This window comes from Lepisma saccharinum, chromosome 2, assembly GCF_977018435.1.
Source record: "Lepisma saccharinum chromosome 2, izLepSacc3.1, whole genome shotgun sequence".
NCBI classification, from domain to species: Eukaryota; Metazoa; Arthropoda; class Insecta; order Zygentoma; family Lepismatidae; genus Lepisma; species Lepisma saccharinum.
The window spans coordinates 5,357,657-5,379,587 of NC_139230.1; the positions used below are offsets into that span (position 1 = coordinate 5,357,657).

General features: G+C 36.4%; 1 protein-coding gene across 1 annotated transcript in view; it reads right to left on the reverse strand.

Moving 5' to 3' along the window:
- The window catches only part of sud1 (Prolyl 3-hydroxylase sud1), a 54,329-nt gene that overhangs the window by 18,938 nt on the left and 13,460 nt on the right, over positions 1-21,931 (reverse strand). The window contains exons 2-5 of the mRNA XM_083116975.1: positions 15,895-16,188; positions 14,064-14,180; positions 3,365-3,456; positions 820-957 (exon numbers count right to left, since the gene is read on the reverse strand). Of these exons, the coding sequence (XP_082973101.1) occupies positions 820-957; positions 3,365-3,456; positions 14,064-14,180; positions 15,895-16,188 (641 nt within the window). The remainder of the gene's footprint in view (positions 1-819; positions 958-3,364; positions 3,457-14,063; positions 14,181-15,894; positions 16,189-21,931) is intronic.

Below are 21,931 nucleotides of genomic sequence, written 5' to 3' on the forward strand. Positions count from 1 at the left end.
CATTGATTACCGACCCCGGCACATAGGGTCAAATTTGTTGCAAATGTGATCTAGTATTACCCCTTTCCAGGAATAGGTCGAATTACCAATCACCCTGTATATATCTAAAACAGGAATAGAATGAGGAAAAGTGCCAGAGGGGTGGATAAACAAAAGTATGTGAGGTAAACAATAAACACCATAAATGAAAAATTAATAAAATATTTCGTGGTCGAGCCGCATGACCATGGAGTAGACACACAGACCATTGAAGATGGCGTCAGTACATCGCAGTGTGGCCAGAAAGAAGAGACCAGAAAGAAGAGATAGTTGATGAAAAGGTGCTTATGTTAGTATTTACTGCATTTTGGTTGTGGGTGGGGGCATTTATTGGGTGGCTAGGTTGATTCCAGGGGGTAGAGTGGCAGCATGCCTGATATGTAGGCTCTTTCAAACTACCTGCGAGAAGAGGTGTCTGCATCAAGGTAATAGGTGGATAATGGCCACATGGAAACAGTTGTTAAAGGTGGTATTATGGCAGTTGGTGTGGAAGCCGACAATGAGGTTGGAGTTTTGGGTGGTAGAATGGTGGTTATTGATTTTGAGATTCAGGGGGTGAAGGTTTTGCCAAGATAACTTCTAGAGATAAACATATTTCTAGTCACAAAGCTTCCAATTATGATTCTATGACAATTTCTCTTGTGAAGTTGACCTATTGGGTAACCACAAAAAAAATGCTTCATAAATTCACAGAATTCCTGTATGCAGTTAATTGGAAATGCAAAAAGCATCATAATGCAGAAAATCAAGGACATAATCTCGATAAATCTATTCACTTACAGAGTAATGGTGTGGCAGGTAGGTTTCCTCTATAATGCTCTCATTTAAGGTAAGATCAACAACTGGTTCACCCTTTGGCTCATACAACCATCCACCGATGGCCAATCGGCATTTGTTCTTTGCCAGAACCTCAGAAACCTGCAAAACAAGTCTTGATTAGAGACTGGACATTAGGCACTACAAACATTCAAAATAGGCAGGCAAAAAGGCATCAACATCTAGAAAATAGTTCCTTCAATACACACTCAAAACTTGCTGCCAAGTGAAATACATCTTTGAATCATGCTCTATTTAATTAGGACAACATGCCTGATTGAACATAAGAAAATACTTCTTTTAATTTTCCACAGTTGTGTCTTGCATCTGGCAACACACTTTTCTGTACCAAAAATGACTGCTCCATGTCTACTGACATGATTGAAGCATATTTAAACAGTGCTAGTATGGTTGGATGAACATCAGTTGAAACATTGTTTTCATCTCGAAGAATCATTCCTACATCTTTAGACCATTGCAAGTTCTGATCAGCAAGAACCCACCCACATTTCTGATGTACAGTTCAGCTTGCAACTGCTAAAGTTTTCTGCAGAATATCGTCCATGACCTGCAGTGAATTTGCTAGTGTGTTACTTGTATCTTCTTCTTTCATTGACACTTTTATCACATCTGGTATTACAGAATAGTTGGCAGCAAATAAAGTCACGTCATTTCATGCAGGTGTCCTTCAGTTACAATGAGTATTGACGATGTATAGAGGCACATATTTTTGGTAAATAAAAAAAACACAATTCTGGTACAAAAACAGAGGGAATTTTGGGTTCAAAAGCTGTAAATAAAATGAAATTTCATTGTAATGTTGGTGAAAAATCAGATCAAAAGTGGTATATAAAATTACATTTTAGTTTTAAAATTGTGAATATAATCCTAAATTTGATTTATAAACTGCATTTATTGCACACCTGTATAAAGGGATAAACTTTTGCTTCTCAAATATTTACAGTACAATTCATCAATCTTCCATGAATTGCATAACTCTCAGGATAATTCAGACTTCAGAAAGTGTCGCGTCAGTAAATAAACTCTAAATTTCATGTTTAAGAGTCTATTTCGCATTTTGCATCATTTCGTGACAAAACAGGGTAGGAAAATGCACCTCACACTTTCAGAAACATGAAAACTTAACATTCCAAGGTTTCAGGTTTTCATCAAAAATGAAATATGCATGCATGCCTCTAATGATGCATCATCTTCATATAGGTTATGGTTAAGTTTCTGGCGTAAAATAAGGCTGAAGATAGTCATGTATCTCACCTAGTTAATACAGTGAAGCCCAGATTTTACAATTTCTTGCATTATACATTCAATCTTGATGGTCCCAACATAGCAAAATGTCATAAAATTTTCCTCAATTTTACATTTTTTGGCATTTTAAGTTTGGTTGCTTGAAAAACATAAAATCGAGGTTAAACTGTACTTGCTAAGAGATAAGGTTAGTTCAGGGGCAGTTGAATGAAAGATGATGATTGACAGCTCAAGGAAGGAATGTGACTGACCTTGTGCAATAGAAACCATGAAATTGAAACACACATCCTTCCAGAAGAAGTTTGGGGTTGAGGGAAACAGAAGGGAAATGTGAAATGGAATTTTTATGATATAAATTTAAAGTACAATGCATACAGAAAATATTGGCTACTGAAGTTTTGAAGTGATTTAATACAATGCTAATTTTGAAAATCAAGAAAATAGGCATACATAGGCATTATACACAAACAGGCAACATACATGAAAATACGCAAAATGAACTTTTGTCGATTGTTGTTTTAAGTTAAGACCAGCATTATGACTGACTTAGCACCATGTTATTTTCAGGATTCAGAGATAGGTTGTTTTGTTTTCATAACCTGCATTATGACAGCTAATTTCATCTCTAATACAAGGACAATTTAGCACTACTCAATGTTTGTCAGCATTGTTTGCATAGCACTGTAGTAACATTAGGCCACTGTGACATATTTAGCACACACATCTGCACGTGTGTGGAACAGGTGAGAAAAAGTTAAAACTCTCCAGAATTTCTAATTCTCATTATATAGTAACATTTTGGCAAATTATCATTCACTTCTAGACAGAACAATGTGATGAAAATTCAAGTCTAAATCAAACCAATTAAGCTTTTAAGAAATGGATTACAGCTTCAACTCTGAAAACAAATTTGATGAATATATGCAAGTGCCGCACACTTTTACCTTGCTAGTCTCTCAGTTTATATAAAGACACAGCGTACTCATAATTCAACAAATTCAAAATACTTTCATGCACTTAGCCCTCGTAAATTGATATTACTTGACAAATGATATAATTTTGGAAGATGCATTATTTAATGACACAGACAAAAAAACTGTGCCTCTATGGGGTATTGGTTTCTAGTATGCTCACTAAAATAAATAGCAAAATTGTCTGGAGTGAAAATCATAGTTCCATTGTGTTCAGGAATGCAACACTTTATCCTATTTACATAAGATGTATTTATCCACAATAAACATACCTGATGAAAGGACTTTGGACTCACTTCGAAGAAAATGAAAGAATTGAATTCCGGTACCAAGGAACAATTGACTGTAGATGGGAGTCCCTCTTCTGTAAAACAATAACAAAACATTAATAGGAATTGTAGCTTTCCTGGCAACGTGATTCAAACAAGTATTCTTGGGTTAACAGCCAGGTTAAATCGGCATTAGCTTCCAACATTTCGAGCACATACATTGCTCTCATCATCAGGGAATAAAAAGCATGAGGATGAGGCCCTTACAAGGACCGATTCAGCACTGCACAGCCCCTCTACCAGTAGCAACACACGACAGGAATGCCCCACTACAGCAGTTTTACCATTCGTCGGACATGCATTCAGGAAGTTGAGCAGAATTCTAGCCAGGCACGGAGTGAAGATCATTCACAGGCAGCCACTGAAAAGCAAGGCCCTACTCTGTTCAGTCAAAGATGACCTGGAACTCTGCATTGCAGGAGTATACCATATACCATGCAAGTATAGGCCAAACAGAATGCACCATTGAACAGCGACATAGTGAATGAACATCAGCGCAACATCACATTATTCCAACCAGAAAAGTCAGGACTTGGGAAGAGAATATTTTATTTGAGGACACCAAAATAATAGCCAATGTGCCAGTTACAGGGATCGACGAGTAAAGGTAGCCATAGTAATTTCATGGGAAATCACCAATCTCAACAAGGGGGTTTACCCGATGGTGCAGTGGTAGCGTTGTTGCCTTGCAATCAAGGGGTCCCAGGTTCGATACCTGGTAGAGGCTCAAGTGGTTCAGATCTCACTTTAAACTCTAGGTCTAGTCCCGATTAGTCTTACTGTGCATAAAGTGGACTTAAAACAACAAATCAATCAATCAACCAATCTCAACAGGGACGTGGGACTCCAGCGCAGTCACGCATGGAACCAACTCCTGGAAAAAAAAACATGACAGCAGCCAGTAAGAACACCAGGATTCTCAGTGAGCCAATTGGAGGACAGCGTCAAAGTTCCACCTATGATAGTTGTATATTTAACCCTACACTTGTCTCAATTTTTACATTCCCTGATGAAGAGAGCAACGTATGTGCTCAAAACATTGGAAGCTAACACCGATTTAACCTGGCTGGTAACCCAAGAACACTTGTTTGTATCACAACATTATTATATTCCAGTCCAATACAGTGTCAATATATATTGAGTGGATGGACAAAGCATACCGAGCAAAAGAACCAAAAACTCAGCTACTGAAATTGCAGAGGAAAATCTCCTTGTGTATATGTGTGTGTACAGGGTGAAAGTTCAAGATATCTAGAACAACTAAGTTTGTGTTGCATGTCGACCCATCCAACTAAGATGTAACACATTGTTCTTGTTTTAACATTTAGTAGACAGGAGCCTCTCTACATGAAAACTTTTCAAACTTGTCGTGATTTACAAAAAAAAAAAAAAAAAAATCGCAGAAAGAGAAGTAATGTTTACAGGATACTTATTGGGAAACCTGATGGTAAGAGAACAGTAGGAAGACCAAGACGAAGATGGAGGGACAACGTTGAGATGGACCTAAAGGAAATCTGTAAGGATGGAATAGACTGGATTGATCTTCCCCAGGATAGGGACAGATGGAAGGCTTGTGTTGCTGCAAACATAAACCTTCAGATTTAAGCAGGCTAGAGAGTTAGTTAGCAAGAGAACTAATTGTCATAAGGAGTTGTTTTCTTTTTAATGACAGGACTCTTACCGAAGGTGGAATTTATACATTTCACCTCCCAATAATCAAAGTTACAGAAAGAATAACAACAAAATCTTACTCAAAAATTTGTGGCATCTGTGGCCACCACAATAGACCAAAGTGAACAGAAAAAATGAAGCAGCGGTATATTCTGCAACCATGCAAATTCATGTTGAAAACGGGCAGTACATCATGGAGAAAAAATAATTAGTGTACAAAAGATATCTTATGGTAAGAATATTCCGGAAAATTGCTTCTAGCATTGGCCATATGGATGCTGGACAGACCACATTTGCAAGAAAACATGACAAAAGATCACTCTTCCAGATCATGTAATCACCATTCATCAATTTTGAAAAAAATGGAAAATATGCAAATAATTTTAGAAAACCGTAATTTTCAGGTAATTTGGAAAATCAGATGTCTCCTGCTGGACCCCTAATTGTCGCACATTGTGAAGATGGTGTTTTTTTGTTTTCATCTTTACATGTAAAAGTAAAGCATATTAGCAAAAAGAGGTGGCTGAAGTGTAATACCTCATTCATAAATTATATAGCATTATTTCTGGAAGGAAAAAATTGACATTTCCAAAATGTGTTTGTTAACAATAGTAACAATAAATATACTTTGTCATCTTACCTTCATGTGTACATACATGAACTAAAAAGACAAAACTGAATTGATCATCTGTAATTTCGAAGAAGTAGCATGTTAATTGCTGCCATGTGGTGCAGTCGTGCATTCTCGATTTTTGTTTTTGTACATGGAAGTATAAGTTCAAGACCTGTGGTTCAAGAGATGGTACTGGCCTACCTGCATTAATGATTTGCAATTTCTCAGAAAAAGATCTCATTCCAAATAGTTTCACATGCAAAATCTTCTATTATAACCATTACTTTTAACTTGAGAAAACACACCACTAGCATGGCTACTAAACCACCAACACCTAAACAAATAATAAATTTTTGAATCGCCAATAGGAACACCAAGCACAACACAAAGCCACCTACAACATGCATTCAATTCCCTGCACCAATCTTCTGTTGTGTTCGTGCTTGACTCAGAATGAAATTTTCTATGGATGCTGAAAAATTCCCTTCCCCAGCTTTAAATTCCTCTACAACATGCAAGGTTCTATAAGTTGCAATCATTGTGTTTTGTTCTTTAAATATTTTACATTCATTCATCTGTCATCTTAAGGGTTACTATTAATCTAAAGAGGGGGAAAAGTAACTTAAATTAACTAATATATATAAAATATTTCTTATAGCTTTCCCTTCCAAAAATTATTCATTTTCGTGAAAGAAGTACTCTCACTGGTTTTGAAGGCTACAAAGATAAAGTAATCACGCATTTTAAAATACAAAAATGGAAAAAAGAGTAAGCATATAAAAAGTTTTGATCGATTGATTAAATTGTCACTTGATGTCACTTTTGGATAATCACGAGTGATGATATGAAATTCATGAAGTTTCAAATGGATGAGTTAGAACTTCTAAGAGTGGATGAAGCATCTCTTGATAGAAGCAAATTGAATGCCAAGTCATGACCTATTACACTGGCCAACAAAGGTTTTGTCTCAAGAGCTGAAATTAGCTTTCTTTTATATAATTTTTCATGCTGAATCTGAATCCGTAATCAAAATTTTCAGTATTCAGGATATATGTATATATTAAGACAACATGCAAATATAGGTACTACTGTACTGTAAGGGGGATTTTTTTTAAAAAATATAACTGGAAACATTGTACGCAAACCTTTCTTTGTGAAGTTCCTTATCAGTTACAGACTGCGTTTACGCATCATTGTTTCACCTGCAGTGCAGGATCGAAGCTCATTCAAACACACTGTAACATACCCAAATATAACATCCGCCATGAGACCAGTGCCTCACAGTGAAGAATTGCCTGTGCACAAACCCCCTAGTAATATGATAGTCAGTGATGAGTCTGAAGGTGATTTTGATAAACAGGATAGCATTGTTGCAGATCCAACATATGAAGCAAGCAGGCATTCAAATGAACTGCATTTGTTGTGTCAGGCCGATCTTAATGACCTCGTACGGGATTTGAAATTGTCAAAGCAACAATCTGAACTTTTGGGCTCTCGGCTGGCATCTCTTACAGCCTGAAACAAAAGTTGTTGTTTTTCGAAATCGTGAAGGTGCTTCTAAAGATTTCTTCCCTCTAGAAGATGGTATTGTGTTTTGAAATTACTAGAGGCACATATTTTTGGTAAATAAAAAAGCAAAATTTCGGTACAAAAACAGAGTCAATTTCGTGTTCAAAAGCGGTAAATAAAATAAAATTTCGGTGTTATAGCGGTGAATAATCACATCAAAAGTGCTATATAAAATGACATTTTGGTTTTAAAATTGTGAATATAATCCTAAATTTGATTTAAAAACTGCACTTATTACAGAAAATAAACTTACCCCTTCTAATAGCACATGTATGTAGTTACCAGAGTATTAAGTTTATTCCTGTGTAAAGCAGTCCATTTTTGCTTCTCAAATATTTACAGCAGAATTCATCAATTTTCCGTGAATTGCATAACTCACAGGATACTTCAGACTTCAGAAAGTGTCGCGTCGGTATATAAACGGTAAATTTCGTGTTTAAGAGTATATTTCGCATTTTGCAGTTCATTTCGCATTATTTCGTGACAAAACAGGGTAGAAAAATACACCTCACACCTTTCAGAAACATGAAAAATTAATATTACAACATGTTATTTCATATTTCGTTTTTTAGTCAAAAACGAAATTTGCATGCCTCTAGAAATTACATAAAATCCATGATGATGGAACTTTGCCAAACAGATCTGAAATGAGCGCTGAAAATACAATTAGATTCACCTATTGGAGTTCTTGAGACAAAAAAAAGTTATCAGCCTTGAAACAGCCCACTGGCAGCAAAGGGAAAATGTGATTTGTGAAGCTTATGCAATAGATTATTATTTTTAATACCCTAGAACAGGGGTTTCCAAACTTTTTCATTTCACAGAACCCTTAGTGTTTGATTTTTCTGCAGCAGCCAAGTCAGAATATAGGCACTACCTAACACTTGCAATGCAGTTAGTGTGATTAGGTTGCTTGTCTTAAGTTAAGAAATAAACACGTATTTCAAATTCAGAAACATTTTATATGTAAAAAGTACTAAATAGGCACTTATTTGGAATAAGTGTCATTTCAGTGAAAATATTGGAACATTTCGTGGTGTGCCTATAAGCTAGCCACGGCACCTCAGGGTGCCACAGTGCACACTTTGGGATCCACTGCCCTAGAACCCCAACACAGTCCTGCCAAGAAAATTTGTTTAAAACAATGCAGTAAGCATTCGAGTCTCCCACCCTCAAGCATATACAATGGAATATCATTTTAATGTGACAATAATAATAATACACAAATATATGTAAAATATCCATCCTGCTAGATTCACCCCACAATCATCAATTTCATTTTCACACATCACTGTATTGGTAAAATAGACCAAACTACATTTTAACATGGATTTGATGACTATGTTTACTTTCCACCAAGTTCTTCACCTCACGGTAAATATTTGAGGTCTGCTAATGAGACAAATGAATGTCATACATCAGGGTGGCTACAAACAAGCAGAAATTAAATTCCCTGACTTTTCCAGGTTTTCCAGGACAAAATTTACCTTTTTCCCTGACAATTACAAACTAAACTAAATCGATGTTTTTGCAAATGGAAATAATATACTCATACAGATCCAGGTATGGATTTGTTAAGTACCAATATTATCTTCAATGAAATTGACTTAATTTCTCTATTCTCTATGATTTGAATTCAAACTGGAAAATTATTACAATTCACAAGCTAGGGAAGGATTATGGAATTTTGTCATATGCAGTAAGTTTAAAATAAAATACTTGATTATTTTTAAAGTTACGACTAAATCAGATAAGAGTGAAGAGTGATTGATTAAGAAATACAATTTGTAATTTATCAGTCTACTTATACATTCTCGGTATTATATGTTGATATTTCCACTGAGGTTTGGAACCCTCTGCTTGCAAGAACCATGAGTGTGGGCTCATTTTTCAATGCATAAAGCTACTTCTCTCTTCACTGTAAAGCAAACAACTTATCTCTTTCATATAAGTGAAAACTGAATCGAACAAAATAAAGTGTCATATTTCCTTACAATATCAATGGGATTTATGCTTCAGTAAAGTATATCCAAGTGAAGTACTGCCACGCTCCTTGAGGGTACGTACTTAAATGTTATTTACCACGGCTACAGATATCTTAATCTCAGGGGGATAGGTTCTTTATTTGAGAATTCCAAATAAGAAAGCGTTTTATAGCCAAGAGGATATAGTTAAATGCGGATCTATATTCTGAGAACTATACAAAATACAGAGAAAAATATATATATGTGAATAATCGAAAAGGCTTCTTCTCCTTTGGTTATCAAAAAGGCTTCTTCTTCTTTGATTATCGACAAGGCTTCTTCTTCTTTGATTATCGACAAGGCTTCTTCTTCTTCTTTGATTATCGACAAGGCTTCTTCTTCTTTGATTATCGACAAGGCTTCTTCTTCTTCTTTGACTATCAACAAGGCTTCTTCTTTGATTATCGTAAGGCGGCTTCTTCTTTTATTATGGAAAAGGCTTCTTCTTCTTTTATTATCAAAAGGCTTCTTCTTCTTTTATTATTAAAAAGGCTTCTTCTTCTTTTCATATGGAAAAGGCTTCTTCTTCTTTTAATTTATTATCTTTCTTTTTTAAAGCGTAATCTTATTTATGCGCTCGCTTTCCCCGTTTCTTTGGCAAACAATGCACGCTATGCTTGTAGAAAGAGTAGGGTCGACTAAACTGACAATAGCGCCACCTCCTATTTAACGACCAAAGGGGAATAACCAGGATCGCTAATTACAAGCACTACCAATGGCGCAGTGCGACTAATAAAGAGCGCAACCGAAAAGTGCTTTGGGGCGTCTAATTTGACAACAGCGCCACCGGGGACAAACAAACAAAACACTGACGATGTTCTCCTCGTCAGAGAAATCAAAAGAGATAGATTTCTAAATTCGTTCGCTTACTTAATAACTTTCCTAAACGTTTCATATGCGGCCATATTCTTAATTATTTTAATTTACTATATACAACATTCTATTTCTTTCTTTTATAGTATTTGAACTCTTCTTTTATGTATTTCTCAATTTACTATAATATATATAATCCCTCTTCTCTGCTCTAAGTTTTTTATAATTTCCTTTGCTCCTCTTTATATAGCGTGCTGCCATCTCTCGTCGATTCCGAGAAACCATTCCTCCTTACAACCTTCATTGTGTCATCGAAACTGGCACATGACAGTACTGTGAAACTGACAACATGCAGTTATACCATTAATGCTGACGAAAAGGGTATGTAGGTATTAGAAATTTAACGCAAGGAATTTATAGAATTACATTGTATAGGTACCTGATTTAGCTAACCACACATTAAAACAGGAACACTCTAATAATAACAGCTTCTGAAAGTTCATATACGAGGGGCATCCTGAAAAAAGCTTCAATGGTGCCTATATGCAGCACTAGTGGTCGGAGAGCGACACACACACATGCAGGCAGGAAGAAGTGGCATGTAGCTGTAATCTGGTACAGTTGCAATGCAGCCGTTTTAGGACAGTTCTAGGTTAAAGATTGCAGCTCTCATACAGTCTCCCACCGACTGCGATGTAGCCTACATTGCACGCTCAGAATTTGGCACAGAGCCACCAGCAATCGTGTGAGGTGTGCAGACCGGACGTCGCGAGTGATAGTGTGGTCAGACGATGGTGCAGACAATTCACGGAAGCACAATCGAATGTGTACAACCCCATACAGCTGAGTACACACGGGCCCTTTGCACCACTTCAGGTGAGAGATCTTGGACCACTCCCTGTTCATCCCTGGCCTTGAATGTACCAACTTTCATCTCTTTGTTTAACTGAAGAGGTTTCTGGCAGGACAAGGATTTGACAGCTACACTGCGGTCGAGATATTTCAAGTCTTTGCAGTCAGACCCATATGCCATGGGCATACAAAATTTAGTGCCATGCTACGACAAATGCCAGAACAACGGTGGTGATTATGCCGAAAATTAGGTTAGGACTCACTGTTACTAATGCAATAAATTGCAACTGATATTCTTGTTTTATTTATGCCTAATCGGTAGGGACCTTGATATTTTTTTTCAAATTGGTGTATTTTCTTATTTTTATTTTTTACTATACTGTGCTATTTTTCCCAAAATTCACATTTTTATTTTAGCGCATTTTCTGGCAAATATCGGAAATTATACCTTCATGGTGTTTTTAAACTACTGTTTCAAATTGTAAGTCACATGGATTTGTGAGAGTTTGATATCTTGAAAGTTATTTTGGGAAAGTTATTTTCCATACCCCTTTTTTAATTTTAAAGTAAGGATTTTAGATAATGTAATTTCCCCTGTATATACTGAAGGGTGCATAATGACCATAAGTGGTGACACACCCAAAAAATTAAAATCAATGGCAACGCACCCAAAAAATTAAAATCAATGAATCTCACGTGACAGATACCGATATATTATGGCACCAAAAATTGGCATTATCTTTTTTGACTTGTTTCCCAAAATTCGCGTTTCTGTTTTAGAACATTTATCTGCCAAATATACCGAAATTTAATACTCCATTGTGCTTTTAAACTATTATTTTAAATTGTAGATCACATGGTCTACGTATTTTCGTGACAGTTTGATATGTTGGAACAGATTTTTGAGGAAGTAAAAGTAAAGTGCTCCCCTGCACTTTTCCATGAAGGTGTATAGGGGTGTGGAGTTAGGGCCCCACATTTTCTTGATCACAGCTGAAGGTGGGGGTGATGTGATCAGCTCCACGCTCCTGGCTACATTTATCCCTCAACGTTTCCTCAAAGTACCAGCTTCATATGATGCTGGGTGGGCGCCTGAGCAGTTTGAATAGGTGGAAAACATCCCCGTTCTCCCCCACAGGGGATCGACCCTGGGTCTCTCGCATAGTAGTCAGACACCCTAACGACTGAGCTCCATTATTACTCGCTCGACAAATGCCGATGGTGCGCACTTAGCTTGGTAATTCAAAACATATCTCTTGCAACAAATACGAAGATGTGGCTCCCGTGTGACGGTAGATACGAAGTGATACGAAGTCTATCTCTTGTTAGAACCCTGCCACTTTGCTCTGTGATGCAAATGGCTTTTATAGAAGTTGAAAAAATCGTGGGAAATACATGATTTAATGTGGCTGTCGGAATTATTCCATGTACTTATAACTCTATAGTTTACTCTTGAGTAAAATGTTGGAAAACTTGCATGTTCTATGTACACAAACATGGCCTAGAAAAGACAAGAATGTTGGATTTCATGGAATTTTTCGTTGTTTTAGGACATTTCTTTTTTTAAAAAAATGCTAAAAACGTCCACAATTCGCATTATTTCGAACGGGTGAAAAATGTGTCCAGATATCACTGCACATTCCTAAATATAACTTCGCAGCAATTACCATTTTTAACGGTTTTGATGTTTGCGAAAAATCAATGTCCCTACTAATTGGAAATTACATTCTGGCCACCCCTCGTATAAATCAGTAGATGGAAAGTGAAAATTTATAAGGGCTGGCAGAGAAAAGTCAATTCTTGAAAGTGATTTGCTTTTATGATCGAATGATTCGAGTAAATATGATATTAAAATATTTACGTATTTATTATTAGTATTTTATTTAATAATATTGGACATTAACCTTATTCAGTGAGATATTAATGACCATCTCTCACGAATTTAAACAGACAGGACAGAGAGTGGCGTTAATTTCATTGCAATACTAGTGTTGCAGTAAATTTGAGGTTGGGAGCATGCACTTGCCAATTTTTATAACGTTCACCAATGCATTGTACACAGTTGCATGCTCTGATGTTTTAGCTGCAAAACAAAACTTATCCGAAGTAGATTGCTCCCATAGTGCCAGAGTTATAACAATTTTCTGAGCAATATGCAAATTACCTATTTTTAGTAAAAAAGAGTCTTTCACATTTTGGCTTATTATTCAACTTGTGTGGCACCCAAGAACATGAAACATGTTTCATTCTCTTGAGAAATGTCCATTCTTTGAAAAGAATACTAAAGGTCGCGCCTTCTCCCAAGGAAGGGTGCAAACTCCAGATTTATATGTTTTTTCCATTGAAATTCGGGGGACGTGCACCCCCCCAAGCCCCCTTCCTCGGTCAGGTGTTCTGAATTGTACACGGATCCATGCGCGGATGTTTTAGCTGCAAAACAAAAGTTATCCGAAGTAGATTGCTCCCATAGTGCCAGAGTTATAACAATTTTCCTCCAAAGAGTGTTCGAATTTAAAATTCCCGCCGAGAAGCCCCGGTGAGAGAAATTTCTCTCTCTCTCTCTCTCCTCCTGCCATCACTGGTTTCTGGCGCCGTGGTTGTGTTGCGCATAAAAGGGGCCTAGCAAAAGTTGAGGCCGAAACTTACAAACAAGATTTCCTGTTCCCATGCAGAGTTTCGTAACGATATCTTTAAATAAATATTTTTTTAAAAAAAAAATCAATGAAGACGAAATTCCCTGACATTTCCCTGACTTTTTTTGACACCTCAAATTCCCTGACTTTTCCCGGTTTTCCAGGTCTGTCGCCACCCTGTACATGTACTATTGGGTTTCGAGTGTACACTGCTAGTTTTCCCTGTTCAAGTGTTATTCGCTCGGGTGAAGAAACTCAATTCCATACGCCATCTAGCATCGTCTGTGCAAACTATTTGCGCTCAAATGCAATCCTCACTGCAGCAAGCCCATTCATGTTATTTGACCATGTAAAATGGTGTATTTAACAAAAATATAAATCGAATGCCCATTCCTCATGACTCAAACTCAACAGTTGCAGCACAGACCTAAAATCAAAAAGGAAAAGAAATTAGTACAGGTACATACCACCAGTCGAGAACAAATCCAATGCTCCACCATCTCTTTTTGACCACTCAGGAACCAAATAGTAGATGAAGGCCACCTTTCTGTTTTCACAGCGATCATCGTGACACAACAAGTAATCTATGAAGGAATAAAACTTTCAATAACACGCACACAAACATGGAAACAAAATGTAAATGGTACAAAAAGAAACACTCATTAAATATTCTAGTGCTACTAAATTCTTCTATCATTAGTATGCAACATCAACTGGATATTATCCATTCTTACACTGGAAACTACCAGCTGCCTAATTCCATGTTCATGAAAGTAGAAGTCAGGGGTAGACAAAACTAGAAATAATTCTGCCATCCGCATCCATTTCCCAGGAGCTAGCTTTTTTCCCCCCTTAAATATGGATGAGAAAACCATTAATCCAGCTAAGATAAAGCTGTACATTTTGAAATGTGACCTTAAGAGACTTCATTTATTGATACAAGATTGGATTAAAAATAATTAATTCACGAGTTGGAGTGGCCTTCCTGGTAACAGCATAAATAACTATGCAATACATTATTTATGGTGGCCTCTATCATATCCTTGTACATTTTAAAATTTGTTCAGTATCAGCGCTAAAAACTTAAATGGCATGTTTATTATACTGATTCAATGACACACTTGGTACAGAAAATACACAAACATGCCAAAACATATTCTGTACTAGTTATTCCTTTAACAAAAAAAAAAAGAAATTAAAAATTTCCTTCATTGAACTTTGTTTAAAGAAAAATTAGAATTGGATTTTAAAATGTAAAAGCCAAGTGAAAATTGGCGACCAGGCACCCTGCGTTTTTCTCCCCCTGGTAGTAGTAGCAGCAGCCATTTCAACCTACACATTTTTAATTCCTCAAATGAAGAAGCCCGGTACTTCATGGATACTTTTATTTAGTTTTGCTCATTTCTAATACTATCTAACAAGTAATCTGTCATGAATTTGGGAAGGAAGCTTCCCATAGCTAGCCAGTGTTCTGTATTCTAGTTTTTCACAAATCCAATATAAATTTTCTGTTTACAGAGACATTGTATGATATAACCCACTGTCCTCCTCAATGTGGCAAATTCTATCAGCTCCCTCATTTCACACTCCTGACTGCAGTAATGGCAGGGCATTAAATCCACATTCGCTGTTCCACTTTTCCTCACACCACTTCTCCCTGGTAAGGTCAACAAAAAGAAGTTCATCTTTAATGTGAATGTACTGCATTTTATTAGAACTTTAAAGATAGCCACATGTATCTATCAGCATGTGGCACCAAGTACTTAATTTCATTGACCATCTCCCACCTAAAATTTCACATTTGATTTGGGGATAAGAACAACCTGTGGCACAACTGCCTGTTAGGGTCAGGGCCTCCTTACCGACTGCCAGCCTCAATTCACATTTCTTCAGTATAGGTGGAAGATCAGGTGAAAGATGTGGTCCCCCAGTCATCGTCATAGATTTCCATGACAGGGTTACGCTACTCATCTATAGCTCCCCAATTTCCTCATGATGGTGGGTGGCGACTGGTTCCATGCACAGTTCAAAATCTCAGGTGAAAAGTTGTTGCTTCTCCCCAGGAGACTCAAACCTGTGCGTGTCCCAAAGCCCGAGCCCGATTCTTAGATTGCAAGGGCATGGTGCGGGAATAATTGATTTGGTAGGTAAACCATAATTTTCCACAAAAATGAGGAACAAATTATGCATATACTGTATATATATACCCAATTTACAAGCAAGCATCACACACAACATGCATCACAGAAAGCAAGGATAGAAGAAATTAACTATTAAAGTGAAACTACCAAAACATACCAGTGTAGCGATATTGTGAAGAAGAGAGATCCACATTGTCAATAAGGCAGAAACCAGTGATTGCCTGTGCCATGTTTTTAAATTCATTATATATCAGTTTCTTAAAAGCTGCAATGGCTGGTGAGCTGACAAGTATCAAGTTATCAGACTGTGAAAACTGGTAGAGATCATTCTCCTTAGCTACATAAGGCAAGGCTTCCAATTCGGCCTTTAAATCTTCCACAAAATCATTCTCAACAAGGAAGTTCTTCAAACGCATAAGTTTGAAGGGTGAGTAGATGACATCAAGCGAATCTGAAAAAAATAATTAATAGTAGTTTGTAATTTAAATGTAATTTTCTATATATATTGAATTAGACCACTCAGTTTTAGGTTTATAAGCTTAGGTTATCAATGTTTAGTTCACGGAAAAATGAAGAATGGCATGTGCTTCCTTGATATTTGTGTCAATTATGGAGTGTGCTATGTGCTTGGTGGCTGTTATATCTGATGTGCTTTGCTAGGCCAGTGGTGGGTTGTTTTGTTTTTAGCATCAGAAAAGTTATTTATTCCTAACAAGATAGCCGATTTTCAAAGAATACTTTTCAACCGCAGGCAGTTGCAGCTGGTTTGTTCATTTTCTAAAGTACCAAACTCTTGGGGCAAGGTAAATCATGGTATCTCCAAAAACAATCCTATTTCAAGAGCCCATGTGGCACCCACAATAAAGACATCAGAGAAGGACACATTCAGTCAATTACATACTGTAACACCAATAGCAAGGGTTGTCACCGGATTTGGTTATGCGGGGAAGTTGCCGATATGTAAGAATACTGCCTACTTTGTCATCCATTATAACCCCGATATACCATACAGACATCCTTCGTTTGTACGGAGGAGACACTCATCAGGTGCACATTCATATGAACAAGGCCTTAAGCCATACTACCCAAACATCCCTCTGCTTTTATCAGGAGTGGGAAAAGGGGTCTGTTTTATCTCATTTCGGGACATTCCAGTGAAAAAATCCAGTCCTATGGATTTCTGTGCATTTGGACTCTTAAAACAAGGTCCATGCATCCTCCCCAGCCAATGTAGTTTGCTACAATTAGGGTGACCGGACGTCCTCCTTTATCCGGACATGTCCTCCTTTTTAGGTGTCTGTCTGGCATCCGAGCAGATTTCTTAGAAATCGGTAAATGTCCTCCTTTTTTGGAAAGAGTATAGCATCGACCATAGCAAATGTGCTACATAGAGAATGCTTCCACACATAACGATCATCATTTAAGGCATATCACTTGGGATGCATTGAGTATTCGAGCAATGCTCACCTAGCATCTGAACACGATCACTTTCCCAACTGAGTCATTAGTAGGGTGCAGATTTATAGGCAGTAAAATCCTCTGAAATAGGCAGTCAAATAGGCACTTAAAAATACACTAAATTTAGAAAAGGTACGAAAAATAGACACCCTAAAATTTTTAAAAAATGACATCAAAATAGACAATGAATATGAACTTATTTCAATTTTCTTTTTACAATGCACAATTATACTGTATTATAGCACTTCAGTTTATACATAAAAGTGGGCTAACAATTAACAAACTATTGATACTCTTTTGATCGAAATTCACATTTGCGGGGAATCGTCATTGAAGTACTTCTCACAAAAAAAGCTTGTGCTAACGACGAATTTAAACAATTGATGAAAGAACAATTTGCACCTTTGTTAGAAAGAAAATATTTTATACAATGTTCCAATTGAAACCCTCAAATCTATCGAATTCCAGATTTCAGGAAGTACAACATAAACAAAGCCTTAAATTCTTCAAGGTAGGGTTAGCCAAAGGAACGTAAAAAAAAGCTGAAACATGCAAAAATTGCCGAGGAGCAATTTTTTGGCACAATAAAGCAAAATAACACTACAAATATGCGTTTTCGGACTAGAAACACCATGAAACGAACTTTAGATATTAAAGCCTATGTTTTACTAGAAAGAAATATAAAAGGCAAATACGCAAATTTCTGCACCCTATTCATTAGTATTATTCTAACTCGTTGCTTCGCCCTCTGAAACGGCTGGAACGCATGTAGTCTGTGCAGTTCCTTTTCGATTGATTGGGTTTATTTTACTTCACTTTTCTGCCACTTTTAACTAACCGTGAAGATGAGGATGAGCAATGATATGATGATTTTGATGAAGGGGCACTCACAAAGAACACCAATGCCCAGGCCGAGATTCAAATCCAGGACCTCTGGCATTGTGGCGCGGTGTGCTAACCACTCCGCCAAGGATGTTGGCCAGTTCCTTTTCAAGTTATACATACACGATACATAAACTCATAGTGAGAATTTTGATTATTAAGTAATATTTACTTTCATGCAATAACGAAGAGAAAGTGTAAATTTAATAATGATCTTGCAAGAAAAGGATGGAAGATACAAATATGAGATAAAGTGTAAGGTGGTTGTCAGTTTCCCCTGTTGTTGAAAGAGTGCTAGAAATGTTTGTGGCATTAAAATCATATATCTCCACCCAATCTAAACTATCCAAAAATTTAATTCGGTTTTTGGAAATAAGTTAAAGCAAATCTTAATTGTTACATTTGCATTTACTTTTGGGGATATTTCATTCTAATATCCAAGAATTAGATAAAATACCGTGCTTCAAATTGTAGATATTCTTTGTCATTTGTTAAATAACAGATTAGAAGATTCTTTCTTTGCTTAAAGGTAAGAGAAAGTTATTGAAAGAGATCACCTGAAAAGTATATATGAACAAAATGTTAGTATGATTTGTATGTGTCTGGTCACCCTAGCTACAATGGAAACTCTGACGGGAGGCAGTGGCGTCTCCTGACCCTGAACTCAAGGCGTTGGCAAAGAAGGAATGTAAACCCCTCCCCCTCTCATTTCTGTGAACAAATATCACAAATTTTCTCCGAACATTTTTGGTGTAAATTTATAAATATTTAGAAAAACATTAAAATATAATTCAAATGGCCACTCATTACTGAAGATCCATCATATGTCTGGTCAATTAATGTATCCCCACTCTTATATCCATTATTTCAGACACGTGACTAAAAAGAGCTCCTGCAGTTTTATCGGCACTCATGTCATGAAATCCAAGAAACCTTTCAATGACTTTTTTCTGTGATGCCGAAAAAAAAAACTTAACACGGTTGACACCTAAGATTTATTGCTAATGTCTGATGTTTCATCCACCATGATAGTCACAAAGTCTGTGTTTTAATTTCATTGTAGATTTCACCTCTCAGAATATCCGAAACTGAATTTATTAAATCATTTTGAATGCCTGCAGAAGTACCGTGAAAAACTATAGAATTTAATAAATGTTCTTTTAATGAGGGATCAAACTCGACACTTGGAATAAGGAATTCCATGTAATTGCCCTTATTTAGAGATGATGCATTTTCCTCATGACCTTGGAATGGCAGTTCTTGCTTCTTAGCAGACGGCGTTAATCAACCAATTCAATATTTCCCTGTTCTTTTTTACTTTTTCATTGTGTAGCTCTATTTCAGCTTTTCGTTGAGTATCCAAAAGAACGTCAATTCTAGTAGGGGTGGCAAAAAAAACGACTAAATTTAAAGAAACTAGAAAGATGCAATTCAGACTCACTGTGATTTTTCACTGCACTATTGAGATGATTCAAATCCGCATACCCAGGATAATTTCAAACACCTTCTTTAGTTGAGAATAATAAACATGTCCAACAGTAAAATTTATTCCCCACATCACACCCGCAAAGCCAGTCTGAAATTTCGCATTCGAAAACTACCAGGCACTCGAAACTGACAATTAAAGAAAAACGCTCAAAATCAAATTTATAAAAGTACAGATATTTTCTTCTTTATTTCATTTTCCTTTGGGCGTTGATACACAACTTACACACCCAGAGAAATCACCACTGATGGGAGGGTGATAGTCCAAAAATGCTAGTGGTCTGATAGAACACAACTGGTGGTGGTAGCATGGCACTTCATGAGGTCAGTACACCTTGAAAGTCATTCAGATATATCCCAAAAAAAAATGTAAATGTAGGTAACATATATGGTAATTTCTTATCTAAAAAATTTCTATGCAATTTTAATAAATTTCCAAATGTAGCAACTTTACACACACACACATGGCTCAGACATAGTATTTAACAAATACATATATATATATTTGAAGGTACAGAAACCATAAATGACCTAGATATGTAGCCCTGAAGAATACCAGATTCTGTTATATTTTTTGTATCCTGGAGCTAAATCAATGATTTTTTTTAACAAAACATCTATATATGCACATAAACCCATTAAACATGTGAAAATTATAATGGTATTAAACCATTACCATTAGAAATGGAGCCATGACATGATAAATAGTACCACATAAAATCATCCACATGCTATAATACATCTCCACAAACTAAAAAAAAAAGTCAATTCTGACGACTATATTCCTAAACAATGCAAACATTTTCACTTTCTCACAAGTGTACAGATGTTCATCACTATCAAGATCCAAAGTTTCAAATGATCTCCAATCTTAACATGCACCTTGTGAAACTGGCCAGCATATGCAAATCAGGCATTACAATGGAACAATGTGGGTAGAAGGAACACACTTCTGAATAAGAAAGCCTTACCTTAAAATTAAAGAACCAGAATAGGATTGTGTAATCCTGGTATCATGATACAAATGACTTTTCTGCATGAATTAAATTCTATACATATCTATAGGCACCTATTAAACAGGGTTTGTGATTTTTTTGTTGTTCATAATGATTTTTCCATCATGTTCCCATATGCTTATATGTATAGGTTAGGCAGGTCCGGTTTGGTCTTCTAATGAGCACAGTCCTTTTAACAATACTTTTCATGACACAATTACAAACAAATTAATACTTTGTGCATCTTTAAATAACACACACATTAGTTTCTCCAAACTCTTTCTGCATCCTCCTGTGAACCTTACAAATATAAGAGCTAACACATAAGGGCAGGGGGGGACATTTGCCTCTCCCTGGCATTTTTCTGAATGTGTTTGATTTTGATTCTGCAAGACAGGGAAAATGCCGAAAGCAAATTCGCAGAGATGTTCGTTTGAGTTCAACAAATCTGTGGGCACATTGATGTGATACCAACACGACCTCGCTGTACTTCACGCCAACAGTAACGTGAAAATTACTCTTCGAAATTGTACAAGAGTATTTTCGTCAGCAAATATTTCTGCCATACCTCGATTCACTTATTGCTGCTCTGCATCTACGTTTCTCATCCAAGAACAATCATTGTAGGGAACTGTTCATTTTCATCCCAAAATGCCTCAAAGACTATTGTCATTCAAAGAGTATGGCAAGTTGGTAAAAAAATTGACAACTGTATATTCCTACTCGACAACCTGGAGGCTGAGGCTACAAGCTGTTCCTCTAACTTGTCCACTGCAAACAAAGATTCCCTCATGCAGACAACATTCGAAAATGTGATACATACCACAACAATGTATCCTTCTGTACCTACTGCCGCAAAGATTGCAGCTACAGTGTGATCTATCCAGGAATTTTTCAGCACAATACAGCATGTGAAAGCTTGTTTAAGAATAACAGGGTGGCTACAAACAAGCAAAAATGAAATTCCCTGACTTTTCCAGGTTTTCCAGGACAAAATTTACATTTTTCCCTGACAATTACAAACTAAACTAAATCGATGTTTTTGCAAATGGAAATAATAAACGCATACAGATCCACGTATGGTTTTGTTAAGTACCAATATTATCTTCTATGAAATTGACTTAATTTCTCTATTCTCTATGATTTGAATTCAAACTGCAAAATAGTGAATTTGGAAAAATATTACAATTCACAAGCTAGGGAAGGATTACGGAATTTTGTCATATGCAGTAAGTTTAAAATAAAATACTTGATTGTTTTTAAAATTACAACTAAATGAGATAAGAGTGAAGAGTGATTGATTAAGAAATACCACTTGTAATTTATCAGTTACCTTATACATTCTCGGTATTATATGTTGATATTTCCACTGAG